Here is a 16826-nt window from a genome sequence, read left to right as displayed (position 1 = left end):
TAAGTTTGATACTATGGCTCAAGTCAAAGGAAAGGTGACCCTCATGGAAGCAAAGTACTCAACTAAGCACATGGTTCTGCTTTATAATGGAACCAGGAAGAACAAGAAGAAAGCGGAAGCTTTCTAGGTAGTCCACCAAATAAATACAACTCATATGAAAACAGATGTCAAAATCTATCTGCTCACCTGTCCAACTGCCAAAAGACTGAAACAAATTCCTAACGTTCATGAAATTTTTGACTTTAGATGATGCAGGATATAGAGTTCAACCTACTATATTTCTTAGATAAGTGTACTCAGCAAAAGTCTCAAAACAAGTTCCTGTAGCAGACTACTGCCATATGAAATGCAGAAAAGAATTAGCTCAGCATGCATACCTCAGTGGTACAGCATAATAAGGAAAGCATGGGACTCTGGTGCCAATTTAAGACTATGTGGTCCTGGAGTTTGATGACGAGCTGCCTTTTTGAGAATTATTGCAGGCCCTTTAAGACAACACACACTTTACGTGGAACAGGATATAGAAAGAGAGCCCCTCTAATTGTTAACTCACAAAGGAGGGGAAGTTCCACTCCAGAGCAGTGCTATAGGAAATGATACTAAAAATTATGATTGTTAATATTTATTGATTACTTTCTAAGTACTAGGCACTTTGCCAAACACTTATAAGCATTACTTCACGAAATCCCTCCAATAGCTGTATAAATAAAGGCTATTATCTGAGTTTTACAGGTGAAGGAAGTGAGGTTTAAAATTAGGTTTAAAGACCTTAGGTAAATTGAATAAGTTTGCATAGCCATTGAGTAATACAGCCAAGACTCAAAACTGGATTGTGTGCTTCCAGAGCCTAAGATCAGATGGTGTCAAAGAAAAATCAATAGAACCCTGGTGGAATTTTTCTCAAACTCAAGCCTCCTGGAGAAAATCCTAATGATGAGGCTATTCATATGACTCTTTCAACTTATGAAGCTGGGAAACAGTCAAGGGAAGGAATGTGGCAGAGGAAATCTGCATCTGTTTTGTATACTTCGCTCCTCTCATAAGCACTGTTCACATTGGAAATGTAGGCTGGAAATGTGTGCCTGTTTGGATTATATGAGTGCTAGTTCAAAATGATGCTTTGTTGTGTGGATATAGGGCATACAATAAGCTAAATAGTATCCATTTTTTCCTCTACCAATTACAAGTGTGGTAAATCACTGGCTTAGAAGGTCAGTGATTCTCAAACTTTAGGGCTCCTCAGAATCCCCTGGAGGATCTGTAAAAACACAGATTATTAGGCCTCAACCCAGAGCTTCTGATTTAGTACATCTGTGCTGGAGTTTGAAAATTTGCATCTCTAGTGAATCCTAATTTGAATTCTAATGTGTTGGTTATGTAGTTTGGATATGTATTCCCTCTAAATCTCATGTTGAACTGTAACCCTCAGTGTTGGAGATGAACCCTGGTGGAAAGTGACTGGATCACGAGGGTGGATTTCTAAAGAATGGTTTAACATCCTCTTGGTACTGTCCTGGTGATAGTTGTTATAAAGTGTGGTACCTCCTCCCTACTCTCTCTCTTGCTCTTGTTTTTGCCATGTAAAGTGCTGGCTCCCACTTCACCTTCCACCATGAGTAAAAACCTCCTGAGGCCTTCCCAGAAGCAGATGGTGGCGCTATGCTTCCTGTACAGCCTGCAGAACCACGAGGTTCAAACTCTTTTCTTATAAATTACCTACTCTTAGGTATAGCAAGGCAAGGATGGGCTAATATAGCTGGTGTCCTCTTACTGTCCTTTATCTCTATAGTATACACAGATTCACAATCTGGATTTTATAGCTGACTCTGAGATGATGCCGTTTTCTCTGGATGAAGCTCCTGAGAAAAGCAGGTCATGCTGCTGCTGCTGCTGCTCCTGGGATCACACTTTCAAAACCATTGTTCTAAATTGGAGATTTTCAACTGAACTTGCACATGAGAATTGTTGTATACATTTTTTTTTTTAAATGCTGATGCTTGAGGTGTACTACTCCAGACCAATGAAATCAAAATATCCAAGGGTGAAGTTCAGGCATCAATATTGCTAAACTCCTCTCCCATCATCCACTGATTAATCTAATCTACAACATGAATTGAGATCACAGAGAATAAATTTGTTTATGTATCAGCGACAGAAAATTAAGAGTATGTCTCTGCTAAGACTTGACTCTGAAATACCTATAAATTACTAAAGGAATTTAAGGAATACTGAAGTAATGAGGTCTTGATATCAAGTCATTACAAAATTTTTATCTCTTAATAATATAGATGACAGCTGATACAACAGGCTTGCTTTTCTTTGATGACATGTTACAGTGGACTTTTAAATAGGCAATGCAGTTCTTGTTTCTTTGATAGAGAAGAGACAGGTTACAGAAGTTTGATGAAAAATCTAAATTGTTCTGGCCATATCTGGAATGGTGTATTATGTATGCATATGTGTGTGCCTGTGTGCATGTGTGTAAGACACACAGAAAGCAATGGCATGCACTTCTTAATGTCCATAACAAAGCTGATTAGTTGCTTATTATAGCTGTTGCCTCTTTACCTCAGGAAGATTTCTGTTATTGATATTGTAAATTTGTTGTTATCAATTCCAGCAGTTTCACTTTTACTTTATTCTGCTTAAAAATATATATATTTCCCTTACAATTTTGGTTTACCCAACATTTCTTAACATCCTCTTTGGTATATATATGCATTCATTCCTTAATTCAATCATTCAACATATAAACTGGAAAAATCCTAAAAATCTATTAAGGGTTCAGGAAATATATGTGTAGAGTTCATGCAGAATAGTTTCCTTCCTTCAATTCCCAAATGTTTAAATTAAACCCATTTCTATTCTTGACTCTAACTAACATTTATTGGTATTTAGTGCCAGACCCTAGCACTACGTTCTAGGCAGTGTGGAACTAAGAGTGAAGAAGATAGCAAAACCCTCACTCTCATGGAGTACATATTCTGTTGAAAAAAGAAAGAATAAACAAATAAAAAGGTAAAAATTCTATAATTAATAATTAAATGAGTTGATGTGAGAGAGTGTAACAGGACTTACTTTAAACTGAGTTGTCCAGGAAGATTCATTAAGGAGGTAGAATTTATGCTGAGACCTCAATGACAAGAGGGAGCCAGTCGTACCCAGGGAAAAAGCCAGGAAAACAGCTTTACAGGCAGAGAAAAAAACTAAGGTAAAGGAAGGACCTGAGATGGATCTGATGTGTCTTGTTGCAAAAACAGAAGACAATGGGGTGGACTACAGAGCACAAAGTGAAAAGTGGTACAAAAATTTTGAATATATATGAAGCTTGAGATGCCTGTTGGACACCCAAGAGGAGGTATCAAATAGGCAAGTGCTTCTCAAAGTTAATTTGCATATGAGTCATATGAGGATCTTGTTTAAAATGCAAACTGTGATGCAATGGATATGGAGTGAAGTCCCAGATTCTGTTTCTCAAAAGGTCCCAGGGGATGATCCTGCTGGTCTTGGACCACATGTTGAGTTGTAAGGATGGAGGCAACTGTACATTTGTGTCTGCAGTCAAACATAAAGAAGAGAAGGAAGAGGCCAAAAAATAAATAAGGTGGAGAAAAGAAAACCAGAAAAGAAACTTTCTTTAAACTGTCAAAGAGATTTAGGTGGTTTGTGTGGAGAAAGGATACCAAATACCTACAGCAAGCTTTCTCATACTAAATGTGATTCAGTAGCATCAAGGTATTCATGGAAGTGACACAGTACACTGACATGGAAGATACGTAACTGTGCTCTAGACTGTACTTGGAGTTTCTGACTACTTGCTCTGCCTTTCAAAGTCCATGGTTTCCATTTCAAAACAGCAATGCTTTCCCCTTAGTTGTTACTATAAGCAGTTTGTATCAAGAGATGCTTTTCCAAATATCTCAAATTAAGAACTGCATAGCTTTGTAAGAGATAGGAAGTCAGTCTTCTCAGAATATGGTGTACATATCCAGCTGTACACGCTAATTGGAGGTGTCCCATTACTGCCAGTGTGCAGGGTCATGTACTTCATGAAGAGAGATGCACAGGGAGATGTAACTGAAAAAGATTCATAACCAGCTTTGATTTTTGTCTGCTCCCTGCATTTCCCCCAACCCCCAAACATTAACCCCAAAACGGAGACTTACTCTTAGTATTCCTGCTCCAGAACCATGCAACATAGTTATAATCAGTACTTCTCTTACTTTCTTGAATTTATTTTTATTTCAATGGTTTTAATGAATATTTCCTAGAAAGTTCACAACACTCATTTTTATGTTTCAATTTATATTCAGATTTACTCAAAGATAATATCATCTGGTATTATTAGAGAAGTCTATATAAATACTAGAACTGACATTTCAGATCCATGTGTAATAATACTACCCCCATAAAATTTGCATAGGTTACAGAAATGTTTATCTTGAATAGTCCTCCTGCTCCTCATCTCTGTCTTTGATATATTACATCTTGCAATTTCTGGTAATCAATTCTAGGACAATAGACAACATTTCAGCCACTTCAACTTTTAAAATAACCACTAAAAAATACACCAAAAAATCATGTGATGTAATCAAAGCACCATGAATCAAAGGAAAATAGGTATTTCATTAACCAAAAATTATCTTAATATTCTTAGGATCACAACGATATTTCCTTGGGCAATTTGAAAGTGATCTGAAAATTATAAAGGTAGATGATGATATATGTATCAACCTATTCTTATCATTGCAATTTAGACATCAGGACAAAAATAATAGCCTACAGTTTCTCAATAGCTGAGTAACTCCATGCTGGGTTTTACTATAACTGATGATAGGTAAAGTATGGTAAACTGGATGCATGTAACAAACATGAGAGGTCGTAATATGTTTCCAGGATATGGCATCTTGCCATTGGCCACAGCCTCTTGGAATCAGATAAAGTCACTGAAATAGTTAACAGATGTTAGCCATACTCGAAATATAAAAGTTCTATTGCTAAAATTATGTAGGGTCAGATGGAGATTTGGCTTTTGGTCCATAACTTAACTGACTTGGCAAATGAATAGTTGAGATCCAGAGGCATAATGCATAATATTGAGGCCACACACTCTGCATACTATGCAGGAGCTCATAAACTACTGACGGTATGTACACTGTGTTAAGCCTGCCTGATTAAGTATTAACACAGTATTTGATACTTGGGGAAATATGAACTCAATTTTCCCATCTAAATTAAAAAGTTATTTCTACAAGAGCAAAAGAGACTTTTTTCAAAGTTCAAAATATGACAAGTTTTATTATTTATCCTCAGCTTGCAATTTGCCTGATGACTGATATTGCTTTTTGTTGACTTAATCTATCCAGTTATAATCTTTTTGAAAAGGATCTCTTTTTTCCCATTCTTGTCTATTACTTCACATATCAGAGCAAAGTTGACACTAATGATTTTCAGATGAGTATTGTAGCTGAAATTGATCTTCTCAACTGTAGGTCATAAATCCATTCAAGTCAAGCACGGAAGGATGCTTGTGCTACTTTAGAGTTTGTGGTTTTATTCACAGCTTTGCAAATGAAGTCACCAGCTTCCATCACTTTGTATAGATTCACACCCTGGTGAGGAAAAGGAATATCAGGAAGGCAGAGGGATTAGAGAGAAAAAAGATAAAACATAGCCTTTTAAATTTTATTACTAGTTACTTAACCATTTAAAATTACTAAACAAAGTGGTGGTGGTCATTATCAATTTGGGGGCAACATTTGTTTTCATGAATAATGTTAACATTTTAGATTTTTCTGCTTTATTACAGCATATCTTGAATCTGACCCTTGCATAATAATATAGGTAGACACATTTGAAAAACATCATAATTCAGGCTGGTATCTAGAGTCTAGGAAGGGCAGTAATGGAACTACAAAAACAGTCTACAAAGCATCAGTGAAGGACAATCAAAATGATAATGTTTCGGAGCAGTTTATAGATAAGAACTGACTTAGAAAAAAGACTATCCTCTTTATGAAGAAACAAACTTGAAAAAGCCATAAGGATTACGGAAAAGGTGAATGCATATATATACATATATATTTTTTAAACCAAGTTCAGAAACACTATTACTAGTATGATATTGAAGGAGGTAGTTGCAAGTGAAATAAAATGAAGTAGTATTTAGTACACATCTGGAACTTATTTGCCTGAGAGGTTGTACTGTCTGAAAGTACAAATAGGATCAATAAAGGCTTAGGTAAATCCATGGATGACAGATATGCAGTTGGGTATAAAGGCCAAGTTCAGGGCATGCCTTTGGCTTTGGTGTAATGAAAGCGTCACTATCAATGTCTCCACCCAGCACTTTTGTTGTTACAGGAGGAGGCAAAGCATTAGGTGGATTAAGCACAAACTTGTCCTTACATGGCATTTCATAAGCTTCTATGTTCTCCCTCAATATGGACTAGAAACAATGTGGGATTAAAGTTGAAAATACTCAGTTTTCCTTGCTATTATAAAGTACTTTTTAATATCTATGAAAACTTGTGACTTTCATAAAATAGACAAGTATAAAAACTCATAGGGGCTTTTCATAACAATATCATTTTAGAAATTGGAGACATTTCAATATAGCCAATTACTTATCTCTTTAAGAATTAAAACTATTTTATAAAATGATACTTGTAAATTTCATTTTTTTATTATAAAGTTGTTTTCAGGATACTAACATTTGCTTTGGTTTGAGAAATTTCGTTTTGTCGTGGTAATGGCTTTACGTGGGTATCTGTTTAACATCCTTAATCCAATGATACTTAAATTCTGTAAACAATTAACTTCGGATGCCTTTCACTTATAAATTATATCCAGCAAGTGTTGATAGAAAGATTTTAGTCATTAATGTCTTTCTTCTCTTTTCAGTAATTCCATTTGTAACATACAGTAGAATTTGCTGATATCACACCAAAGAAGAATTTTGTTTTGACTTTACCATTTTATTTAATCAGTAGATATCATTATGAAAACAACACTGCATGTATTCTTAAATCATTTATCAGGTGCTTAATATGTCTCATGTACTATGATAGATTCTGGAGTTTCAAGAACCTCACGTAGAATGTGGTTTCTGCCTTTAAGGTCAAGCAAGCAATGTAGACTCACAACAGAAAATTCTGTACCATAGTTAAAGCCACAAATAGAGATATGCCCAGGTTATTATGGAGGCAGAGGTGTGAGGCCACCAACCCACCAAGGAAAAAAAAAAAAAAGCAGAAAAGAATGTGTCAGGGAAAAGTGCCAAGAAGGGTAAAGCCTGATTCGAGGTTTATACAAAATATATAGAAGAGGATGGAGGATGTATGGGTCACTGTATGTAGGCAGAGAGAAGAGCGGTTCAAGATATCTTAAATATCCATGGTACATATGGATAAAGGTAAAATATACCATTAATCCTGGAAAAGGTAATAATAGGCCAGATTATGTGATAGAGCACAGGCTTGCTTTCAGAAAATTAGAATCCACTGATCAGTGCTCAAGCAGAAGTAGAGCCTATTCATACTTATATGTTAGGTGTAATCCTTTGATGGTAGCATGGAGGATGGATTTAAAGGCAAGTCTAGAGCCAGCAGCCAGTATAGAGGATGAACACCCAGGAAAGAGATGTGCAGACCTGCATCAATGTAGTCATAGCAGAGGTAGTAAGGAAGGGACCAACAACCAAAATATTTTAAAGTCAAATTAGCAGCTTTGGTAACTGATTGGACATTGAATCCATAGTGAGATTAAATTCTATAGAGAATCTTGGTTTGTTGCGTTGGGTGACTAGTTGAATTGTGGCAGCTACTCAATGTAGCAATTCTTGGATGGTAAAACTTTTAGGAATAGATTTGACTTATTTGCATTTGGACTCTGGAGTTATGGAACATAACTGGCATATATGAAGCATCAGCTATCAGCTATGGAATTCAATTCAGTCATCTAAATTTCTAAGAAAGGAGCTATTTATGCTCATTTTATGTCATTAGCTTCTGATATAAATGATTAAGATATGATATAAATGAAATAACATTTATTTCTAACCAGAGAAAATAGGCAATAGCTCTTGGTGTTTATGGGTAACAGCTGTTGGTGTTTAGTGCCAAGTGAAATCAATCTTTCAATAAATATTTATGGAGCATCTTTATGCCACAGGCACCAAGTATAAAGTATGAATAAGCTGTCATAATTGCTCTGTGGTTGCATGGGAAGCTAGACACATAAACAAGATAATTATATAACCTTGTGGTAAGTTCAGAGGGAATGCAGAGGAAAACATGAAAACACTAAGGAATGGGATCTAACAGTTTGACTTGGGGGATAGACAGGGAGATGCTAGACGGCTTATTTTTAGGATGGTGGTGTCTTACTTTCCAGGCCAAATAGAATACAAGGCATAAGGCCATTTCATGTGGTAGTGAAAACCTGAGCAAGGGGTAGAAGTGAGGAATAAAATGGTATAGAAGTGTAGACCAGAAGCAAGTTCACTGCAGCAGGAGCATCAATGTAAGTAGAGTGAGGAAAAAGGAGGAATAGGAGCAGCAGAGAGTAAAAAAAATTTGTTTTACAATACAGGTGATTATTTTACATCGCAGAAAGAAATTCTAAATGACGAATCATCTGTGATTTTTATTTTTTTTTCCTAAATAAATCTGTTCTATAGACTAACAGGTTGTGTTAACAATCACAGGGCAAAACAAGGTGCTGAATTTGTTGGATGTGGTTACGTGGCACGTGACTTTTCAGGTACGACTTGCAAAGAGACTATTCTTGCCATCCAGTGTCTCACATGCTAAGTATTATGAAGCTCCCCTCTTTCACTGATCATTTAAAAAGTGCCCTGGGAGTTCTTCCAGAAGCTGTAGTTGTCACTGTGAGACAATCAAGATCTCAGTTTTCTCCAAGAAAAACATTCATGCAAAAAACAAAACTGCAAAACTCAACAATCGTAACAGCAAAGACACAGGCTCCGACTCAAAAAGTGTATAAAATCAAATCAGATAATACATGAAAAAGTACTTTAGAGGTCATGAAGCACTATAAAAATGTGACTTGGTAGCATTATTGGTGATTGAGCTATAGCCATGAGTTACTTTATAAAGACCCCAAAAGAATTTTTATTGCATTTTCCCACTGTGCATTTTAGCAAATAGCAAAAGTGTAGTAAAACTTTGACCTCAAAATTGCTTCCCACATCTGAGAAGCATTGCAATTTGGAGATGCAAGGAATGCATGAATATTAAAATATGTTAAAGTAACTTACTGTATTGAGCCCCAGGCCATTAAGCATATATATCAAATCCTCAGTGGCTACATTCCCAGAAGCACCTTTTGCATAAGGGCAGCCGCCTAATCCGGATACTGCAGAGTCCACCACATTGATTCCCATCTGGAAAGCAAAGCAAACCACCTAAAGCTTGTGTGTTTATGGCATGTAAATTGTTGCATTTCGATTTAACCTGTGGTAAAGAGCAAATAAGCAAAATCTGAACTGGTTATTCAAACATATTCACTTACCCACTGGCCTCTAGAACAGTCCCCGGGGTACTTATTTCTTTTATAGCTAATTTTGTCTCTGAGGCTAACAGAAACTCTGCTAAGGCTCCCTGGAACTAGAATAATCTTTGAACAAAAGTAAAATGGTGTTGTTCATTGGTAGCAGCTCAACTGTAGGTGGTGAAGCTTAGAGTAAGGTTAATTTACTCCAGACTTTCACATATTATCCAGTTCTCTAGCTTTATTCTAAAAGCATTTTATAAGCAACATGAACTATTTTCAACATTCTAATTCAACATCAAAATGCCTTAGATGACTAGTATGTGTAGGGCGGGGGAGGGAGAAGTCACTGAGTTTGAAGTAGGATTTTGTGGGCTCACTTTACCCATTCAACTCACCCAGTCTTTATTGAGACATTCATTGTTTTGCACACAAAACTCCACTGCTTTGGGAGAAGGAAGAAATATTTAAGAGACAAAACACTTGCCACCAGCAGTAACACCAGCTTACATTTTTTGGTTCCTCACTAAGTGCTGAATGCTGTTATTAACAAATTATGTGTATTAATTCACAGTTCTCCCCAAAACCCATGAAGTAGATACTTTTGTATCATCCATCCCCAGTTCACAGAAAGAAAACTCAGGTACAGAGGGAATAAACAATTTACCCAAGGTCACCATCTGATAGGTGAAATCTTCTGTCTCCAGGGAATCTACACTCTGCCTTGATTTATGTAGCCTCTGGAAACATGAGAGTTGGCACATGATTATGTGCTTGGGGATATCAGAGGTGGAAGAGTTCTCTGTGTGCTGGAGAAGTTATGGAAGACATGAGCACAAGAGGGTCTGAGAAGGGCCCCGGAGTTCAAATCTCAATATGAGAAGAACAGAGGCAGACATGCCATTCCTCTGTGAAAGGTAACAATTCAGTAATCAGAAGTTACAGTAAAGCCTAATCTGATTCTTCACTCTTGGGCATTAAAGAAAAAGTAACACGACCACATCTAAAATGAGTAGCACCTGGAAGCAGAGCTCTTGGTCAACCAACTAGATCATGGTTCTCAATCACAGGTTGCTGCTACATCCCCCGAGTTTTTGATTCAGAAGGTCTGGGCTGCGACTTGAGAATTTGAAATTTTGACAAGATTCTGATGGCTGCTGCTCATGTGGGAATCCTTCCCTGCCTTCCTGCCTTCCTTCCTGCCTGCCTTCCTGCCTTCCTTCCCTTCTTTACTTTTTTTTGATAAACTTTTAATTTTAAAATAGTTTTTGATTTTCACAAAATTTGTGAAGATAAAACAGAATTCCTGTATATTGCACACTCAGTTTTCTCTATGGTTAACATCTGTTACAGAAAACATTATTCAGTGATACTTATTAAGGCACAGCAAGGATGACTTTATTTAGGAACACTGCAATAGGTACAGGGACCACATGCAATGCAGGAGAGAGAGACTGTGCTCAAATCCAAATACAGCATGGGCAAATGAGAATTTATAGTGGGGGGGGGTGGGGTGGGGGTCAGTAGATTAAAAATTACTAGGAGAAAACATCAGGAGTGAAAGCAATTCTGGCTAAACTGACCTACCACGATTTTTGCTGAAGACAGGTCAGGGTGATCAGACATGACCTTCGGGTTGGTGGAGGAGGAGAGACCTAATCAAATCGGGTGTTTGGATATTGAGTATAGGGGTTCTTGTTAAGCTGATGTAGAAGGAATTGCTAAAACTGGATTTTCCAAGGAAGTGCAGAGGTGGGCTTAGAAGTTTTAGAAACCTGACTAAAGTTTGGCTTCTTTGTCAGATCGTATATTATTATGGTATATTTGTCATAACTAAAGAACACATATTGACATGTTTTTATTAAAATCCATGCAATATTTAGATTTCTTTAGACTTTTAAAATGACATTTATAAAGACATTTTTAAACATCTGTTCCGGGAGCTTAACAGTATACCACATTAGTAGCAAGGTATCCTTAGCCTCCTATGGGCTGTGACAGTTTCTCCAAACTATTTTGAGTAGTATAAGTCATGTTTCTGTTTTGTTTTGTTTTGTTTTGTTTTGTTTTGTTTTGTTTTGTTTGAGATGGAGTCTTGCTCTGTTAGCCAGGCTGGAGTGCAGTGGTGCTATCTTGGCCCACTGCAACCTCTGCCTCATGGGTTCAAGCAATTCTCTTGCCTAAGCCTCTGGAGTAGCTGGGATTACAGGTGTGTGCCACCACACCCTGCTAATTTTTGCATTTTTAATAGAGACAGGGTTTCACTCTGTGGGCCAGGCTCGCCTCAAACTCCCGACCTCATGTGATCTGCCCTCCTCAGCCTCCCAAAGTGCTAGTCATGTATTTTTTACAATGTCCTTCAGTATGGGTTTGTCTAAGTTTTTCTCCTGTTAAGACTGGAGTTATAGAGTTTTGAACCACAGAGGTAAAGTGCCATCCTCAAAGCATTATATCAAGGATACACAATATCAATATGAATTATGATGGCTGATATTAACTTTTATTGTCTGGCTGAGGTGGTGTCTGCCAGGTATCTGCACTATAGTCTCCCCCCAGTCTTTCCATATTGTATGTTTTGGGAAAATGTCATTATGCGTAGCTCACGCTTAAAGAGTGGGGAGTATCTACACCAAAATTTGAATTCTTCTGTATGGAAAATTTGTCCATTCTCATATTTACTTATTCTAACATGTATTTATATTAGGGAGGACTCATAGCTAATTATAGGTAATTATTTTGCACTTTGGGTTTTAATGTAATAACAATTTACATCTTTTGTTGCTCAAACTGTTCAACATTTGGCCATTGGGAGCTCTCTCATTTGGCTCCTGTGTTCTTTAGGCATGCCAAAGGGACTGTGGGTTTTCAACCACTTTCCTAGAGTTTCCTTTGCAAGACTGAAAAGGATACTTACAAAGTCTCACAAAGGAAGAACTACAGTCCTTAAAAAGTCCTAGAATTCTTTGGGGCCTAAGGAAAGTTTACAAAGGATAGACTGTTTTCTCTACCTCCGTTTCTTCTTCTTAACACTCGCCAACATGGGAAGTTCTCCATTGCTTTCTTTCCATTACCACAACGTTTCTCACATAATGATCTGACAAGCTGTCATATTCAGCAGTAAAATACTCGTACCTTTAGGACAATTTTCATTTACTATGAATCAAAGCAGTAAGAATGGGGAATTATACTTTAGGAGTGAAATTTGTGGCATTGTCCACAAATAATATTTGCTTGGAAAAGGCAACTATTAAGATGTTGTCCCATCTCTGGGAGTCTGCCATGATATAAACAGGCAGGGGCATTTCTTTACTTATAGGTTAAAACTGATCTATTCAGTGCACCTGAATGTATCAGCTTAGGAGCCAGAACTTTCCATGATTCTCAATCCTGTCAACCCACTGGAATCACCTGGAGCCCTTTTCAAACGACTAAAGTCCAGACTTCTCCCTAAATTAATTAAATCAGAATCACTGTCCTAGAATCTCCTCTTAGAATCTCCAGTGATTTTCAAACCCCTAAAGTAGAGTTTCTTATCTATCTCACTCTTTTATCAGTCCAGGGTATGGGTCTGCTTTAACTTTAGAGAAGCTTTGTACCCTGGGGGAGCAAACAGTTAACCAGGACTGGTCAGTATTTCAAGAAAAGCAGGTTTTGAAAAAATACCCAAAAAAGTATAAAGTAGCAAAAGTCAGAGGAATCAGCATGATAGGTGAGAAATGGCTTCAGCCCGAAATGTGGATGATTCACTTTTGGGATCTGGATTCCACATATCATGTTCCTTTTCTCACTACTGAGGATCAAGACCCTGCAACTACAGGAGTCCCAGAAGGGAAACTTGTTACCTTGTCAAAAGAACAGTTTTTAGTCTTAATTGGCCTTTTGGGAAAGAGTGAGGAAACAACAGTCATTCTTCTATTTTGTAACTAAAGGCCAATGTTAACCTATTGCTTGGGCAAAAGTGAAAGATTTATTTACAATAGAGAAACCAGTATTACCACAGAGGAACAATAAATGACCAATGTCACACTAGAGCAAATATAAATAACCAGTGAAGCCAAAAAAAAAAAGTTCAACCTCACATTAAATCAAAGATTGTGAGTGAAAACTATAACACCGTATTTTACACTTTCAGACTGACAACAATTAAAGAATGCTAGCATTGAAATAGTATAGCATAGAGCTCAAATATATAGAACACTCTACAACTTCAACAACATGGACTAATTTCACAAACACAAGGTTGCTTGAAAAAAGTCAGGCTCAAAAGAAGACATACAATATGATTTCATTTAGATAAATTCCTAAAATAGGCCACACTGATCAAATCAGTGAGAAATTAATAATTATCCTTTGAAGTGTGAATAAAAATGGACACAAGGAGAGCTTCGAGGGTGCTGGTAATAAATTTCTTGAACTGAGTCGATTACACTGATAGTATCAGTTTGTGAAAATTCATTGAGCTTATAATTTGTTCACATTTCCATGTATACATTATAGTTCAGTAAATATCAGTGTCAAAGGGAGTGTTGCTGGAACTGAAGGTAAACAAACTAGTAGGAATATACAGTTAATTGCAATTCTTTGGGTGAGCAATTATTTAGTAATAAATCTTCACTTGTCAATATTCTTTGTCCCAGCAGTTCCTTATCAAAGAGTCCTTTCTACAAATATTTAACAAATCCTAAGAAAATAACTAAACAAAAATAAATGTATGTGGGTGACATATATTGTATATTTGTTTTGTATAGGATATACAACACACACACATATCTATATAAAGACTCATCACAGTATGTTTTTTAAGAATGAAAATTTGAGAACCATCCAAATGTCTCACAATGAAGAATAACTTTATGGCATAGCTATAAAACAAAATGATGCCATTAAACTGTATGATTAAGGGAAAAACAGGTTAGAAGACGTTGTAACAGTACATAGAGTGATGATACACTTTTCTAAAAACAAAAAGGATTTGAGAGATGTATAAAGTGCTAACAGTAACGATCATGGGTGCTGTTATTACAGATAATTTATTTGACTTTAATTCTATCGCTGTTTTCCAATGCATCCACAATGAATGTTAATTACCTACCTAAGTAGAAAAAGTAAAAAAATTTTGGAAATTTTAGCCTGTAGTAAAATGACAGTAAATAAGTGAAAATGAATGTAAATAAATCCAAGATTCTGAATTTATTCCTATTTTGCAATAATGGATCTTTCTAGGATCTAAGACACAAGACTAATCTGCAAACATACTCTGGTGAAGGCAGACAGAATCTGAATAAAAGAGGACTTGTAAAAGGGTCTTTCTGACTTTTCTAGTATCAGTTTAGCTCTAGACACAGATTCTCTTTCAGTAAGCTCTAGTCACAAATTAATTGACTCAATTCTAAAAGCAGTATGTGGATTTAAAGTTTAAGCAATTTTAAAGAGTTTATTCAAGGATATATGACCTGCAAAGGAGAATATTAAGGCATCAGTTCCCTTTAAAGTCTTTTTTTAAAAAAATCACAGTACTTTAAAAATAGTTTAATGCAATTTCCCCTAAATTCTCTATTTTATTAAGTGTGTAATTTTCTTCTCAGAAATAAAACTTTTATCTATGATACTATTATCCTTATACTAAATTATATGCTCATATTTCTAAACAAGATACTTTGGAAATTTCTAGTCATAGTCTTCTAAGAAAATTTGATTTCACCATGTATGTTTTCTTCATATCTACTTCCTTATTTCATCAGAAATAATTTTAATAAGATGTAAACAAGCTCTGAAAAACTAGGAAGAAAAACCTTATTTCTTTTTATTATTCTTTATTACAAAGAGTGGGAAGACATTTTTACTTAACCATTAAAATCATATCATTTTGTGTTTGAAAATAATAGGCCACTTAGCTAATTTTCCTATATGAGAGACTTTCGGTATTAAAGGATTATTCTTTGAAAGATGTTCCATTTCTCTACTTTTCAAGCATGATCACTACTTTCAGATTCAGGTTTGTGGTGTGTGTGTGTGTGTGTAAGAAAACAGCACAAACTTATGTTTGCACCATATATCACAAAAGCAAAACAGTTATTCTTTGTTTTGTCTATTTTTGATTTTTGTTTTTGAAGAAAAGTCCATTTTTAGATGAGTAACCACAAGGTGGCAATATAGCACCAAAATCCACCAAGTTAAAGTAAAACATTTACAACCCCACTGTGTTGCAGTCCCTCAAAATTGTAAATAAGTAAATAGTTTTATATTTATCAAGCAAACAGGTTTTCTGCATTTAAAATAAGGACACTCTTAACTAATGGTATAGAACACATGAAAATGTGGCTCAATATATTCAGCATATTTGTATTTTTCCTTTGACTTAAAGTGTTTATTAAGCACACTCTTTGTGCCAGGGTCTTGGGATAAATAAAAGTCCTGTAGCTCACAGAATTTAGCATTATAAATTAAAGTGACTATATATTTCGGCTGTTACCGAGAAGTAGCTTATGATTATCTAATGAGAAGCAACTGTTTCTAGTGCTCAGGGAACCAATGCTTTCTAAATTATATACATATTTATTTATATATATTCATATATAACATGTATATTTATATATAACATATTTTAATATTTATATATAACATGTAACATACTTAATATATACATCTATTTTTATATAACATATACATAAATATATTTATATAATTATAACTCTAAGGACTGAGATGTCCTTGGCTTCTCCTTTTCTCAAAGTTCACAATTAAAGCTATTAACCCAGTGGCCCAGGATACCATAAACCTTGTGAATTCAGTTATATGTGCTCTGTCTACTTGTGCTCTCTGCATATGTGCTTAGACCTAAGGCCAGAGGGAAATGAATAAAATGCTAGTGGCAAATTTTTCTGGAGGAGAGCAAATCGCCTGTAGACATATCATCAACATATCATGTCTGTACTCTAATCTTAGGTGAGCTCTGGGGAGTATCCATTCTGTGTGATGTTCTAATGCTCAGATGTTGCTGATGTGCTAACTAAAAGTACCATCACTACTTTTTTTTGTTTCTATAAGATCTTATAACCCAAATGAAATGAATACATATAACAATAAAGGGAGTAAAAAAATCATTTGCAAAATTTCTAATGTATATATTCATGTTTTCAAAATATTTTATGAAACCTAAAATTTTAGTTACCAAAGTCCCAAAAAACAATTAGAGCTGGATTTTTTTTTGAAGTCATCTATATTTTTTTATTCCCCTAAGATCAGTATTTTCTTTAATAATCTATAGTAATGGTAGATTTAATTTAAAATAATACAATTTCTGAAAGTGAAAA

At 35.7% G+C, this 16826-nt stretch overlaps 1 protein-coding gene across 4 annotated transcripts in view; it reads right to left on the bottom strand.

Annotated features, from left to right (window-relative positions):
• Positions 1–4219: 4219 nt before the first annotated feature.
• Positions 4220–16826, bottom strand: part of HMGCLL1 (3-hydroxymethyl-3-methylglutaryl-CoA lyase like 1) — a 151112-nt gene continuing 138505 nt past the window's right edge. For all 4 annotated transcript variants that reach the window (XM_030928956.1, XM_030928957.1, XM_030928958.1 and 1 more), the window contains 2 exons: positions 9281–9406; positions 4220–5612 (listed from right to left, as the gene is read on the bottom strand). In XM_030928956.1, coding sequence (XP_030784816.1) covers positions 5511–5612; positions 9281–9406 — 228 coding nt within the window. In that variant the 3' untranslated portion in view covers positions 4220–5510. The remainder of the gene's footprint in view (positions 5613–9280; positions 9407–16826) is intronic.

This window comes from Rhinopithecus roxellana, chromosome 4 (assembly GCF_007565055.1).
Source record: "Rhinopithecus roxellana isolate Shanxi Qingling chromosome 4, ASM756505v1, whole genome shotgun sequence".
NCBI lineage: Eukaryota > Metazoa > Chordata > Mammalia > Primates > Cercopithecidae > Rhinopithecus > Rhinopithecus roxellana.
The sequence above is the reverse complement of the archived record's forward strand: the minus strand, read 5'-3'. Positions and strand labels throughout refer to the sequence as shown.